The 2,308-nt window shown below is 46.7% G+C and overlaps 1 protein-coding gene across 1 annotated transcript in view; it reads right to left on the reverse strand.

Moving 5' to 3' along the window:
- The window catches only part of ZNF341 (zinc finger protein 341), a 68,276-nt gene extending 68,232 nt beyond the window's left edge, over nucleotides 1-44 (reverse strand). The window contains exon 1 of the mRNA XM_004370431.2: nucleotides 14-44. Coding sequence (XP_004370488.1) covers nucleotides 14-44 — 31 coding nt within the window. The remainder of the gene's footprint in view (nucleotides 1-13) is intronic.
- Between the last annotated feature and the right edge of the window lie 2,264 nt (nucleotides 45-2,308).

Genomic DNA, 2,308 nt, shown 5'->3' on the forward strand with positions numbered 1-2,308 from the left:
CGTTGCAGCTTACCCTCCAGGGCTTCGAAGATCGTCTGCGCCATCTCGGAGCCGCCGCCGCCGCCGCCACGGTAGCCGAAGAGGGGCTACGCGAGCATTGTGGGAGACGCGGCGGCGGCGGCGGCGGGGTCGGGGCCACCAGGGGGCGCCCGTGATCAGCCGCCGAGCCCCCCGATCCGGAAACCCAGCCGCGGCTCGCGGGACCCCCAGCATCCTTGGGCTCCCCTGGCCCCGCCTCAGTGACCCAGTAACCGGTACATGTAGGCGCCCATCCCCGCCTCACCTAGACCGCCCAACTTCTGCAACTCCGATCCCATCCCGCCGCACACAGGACGTCCCAACCCTATTATCTGGACCTTCATCCCCTCTTCACAGGACCTGACTCCCCCATCCCCCACTGCACGTGAGACTCCCAATTCTGCAATCCCAATCGCACCTCACACAGTATCCCCCAACTTTGCAACACCGACCCCATTCCCATCTTACCTGGACTGCCCAACTCTGTCACAAGGACCCCCAGCTCCACCTTACACAGGACCTCCCCCAACTGTGCAACACTGATTCCCATCCCTGTCATGGGCTCCCCCTCCCCCCTCCCGTAATGACCCTCATATTCTCCTCCTCCACCTGTCTCTCCTCATGTGACTCCCATTTCTGCCTCCTGTTAATTTCCCATCCTCATCTCTCAGGGATTCCCCAACTCCTGTTACTTAAACCCTCATTTCCACCTTTTAGGGACCTCTATTTCCTCTTTGCACAGACCTCCCATCCCTGCCTGTCTGTGACCCCATTTCTGTTACATGAACCCCCACTACCCTCCCCAGTGACCCCATCCCAGCCTCACAGAGACCTCATTTAAGTCTCACAGGGATCCTCCTGTGGCTTACTGAGAGCACCCATCACACTCAGACTCCTCTCATCTTCATTCATCTCCCATCGGCTACTTACTAAAGGCCTACCAGGTCTTATAATAGCTCTAGGAATGCAGTGGTCCCTTCCCATGGACTTGAGGGTAGAGGGAGCAGATAGACATTAATCTTAAAAATTCATTATAATGTGTGGTAAGTAGTTTCAAAGAAGTACACATGAAGGACAAGGAAGAGTTGGGAGATTGTGAGGGGAGAACCAGGGAAGTGCCATCAGTCATGGATCTCTCCCATGATCATGGCTATATCATCACACAACTGGACTGTCATGGATTTAACTCTAAATGTTCTCATTGTTTTTACTTAAATACCCATTTTAACCTCATCCAAAGCAATGCTCACAAAAGTCACGGTTTTGATTTTCCTATATTCATTAAATAAATATGAAACTCCTAAGTTAAAATATATATATTTGTTCAAAGGAGAAAGAAGGAAACCAAAGAGTCAAAGAAGAAAGTAGTCTACAGGACAAATAATCTACACGAACCACAGCCTCATCTACCCAGAGACCAGAAGAACTAGATGGTGCCCAGGTACCACTATGGACCGTTCTAATCAGGGCCACAATAAATGGACCCTAATGGAATGGGAGAAAAATATGGAACAGAACCTCAAATTCCTAAAAAATAAAAAACCAAAACAGACATAGATTAGTTGAGACTGGAGGACTCCCCTGGACTATTGCCCTGAGATACTCTTCAAACCTTGAACCAAAACTAACCGCTGAGGTCACCTTCTAGCTAAATAACAAGTTGGCTCAAAAAATAATATCACCCATAAGTACTATTCTCCTTTAAAAAAATCACTATGAGACTAAATGGTCAACAATAAAACAAAGATGAGAATGTAAGGAGTCAGGGAAACCAGATTAATGGAAATGGAACAACCAGAAGGGAAATTGTGAGAATGTTCACATATTGTAAAAAATGTAACCAATGTCACTGAACAGCTTGCATAGAAATTACCGGATGGGAATTGAAACTGCTGTGTAAACATTCACCGAAAACACAAGAAAATATTAAAAAACAAAAAAAAATCCAATAAACTAGAAATAGTAAGGTTCTTCCTTGACATGATAAAGATCATGTATGAAAACCCCACAGCTAACATCATAAGCAAAGGTGAAAATTGAAAGCTTTCTCCCTAAGATTAGCAGGAAGAAACAGATAATCACCTTCAGCACTACTATTCAACATTGTACTGGAATTCTGGCCATGACAATTATGAACGAAAAATAAAAGGCATCCAAATTGGAAAGGAAATATATATACTCACTGCCATCGGGTCGACTCCAACTCATAGTGACCCTATAGGACAGAGTAGAACTGCCCCACAGGGTTTCCAAGGCTGTAAATCTTTATGGAAACATTGCCACATCTTTC

The sequence above is a fragment of the Trichechus manatus genome, unplaced genomic scaffold (genome assembly GCF_000243295.1).
Source record: "Trichechus manatus latirostris isolate Lorelei unplaced genomic scaffold, TriManLat1.0 scaffold00008, whole genome shotgun sequence".
Lineage (NCBI taxonomy): Eukaryota > Metazoa > Chordata > Mammalia > Sirenia > Trichechidae > Trichechus > Trichechus manatus.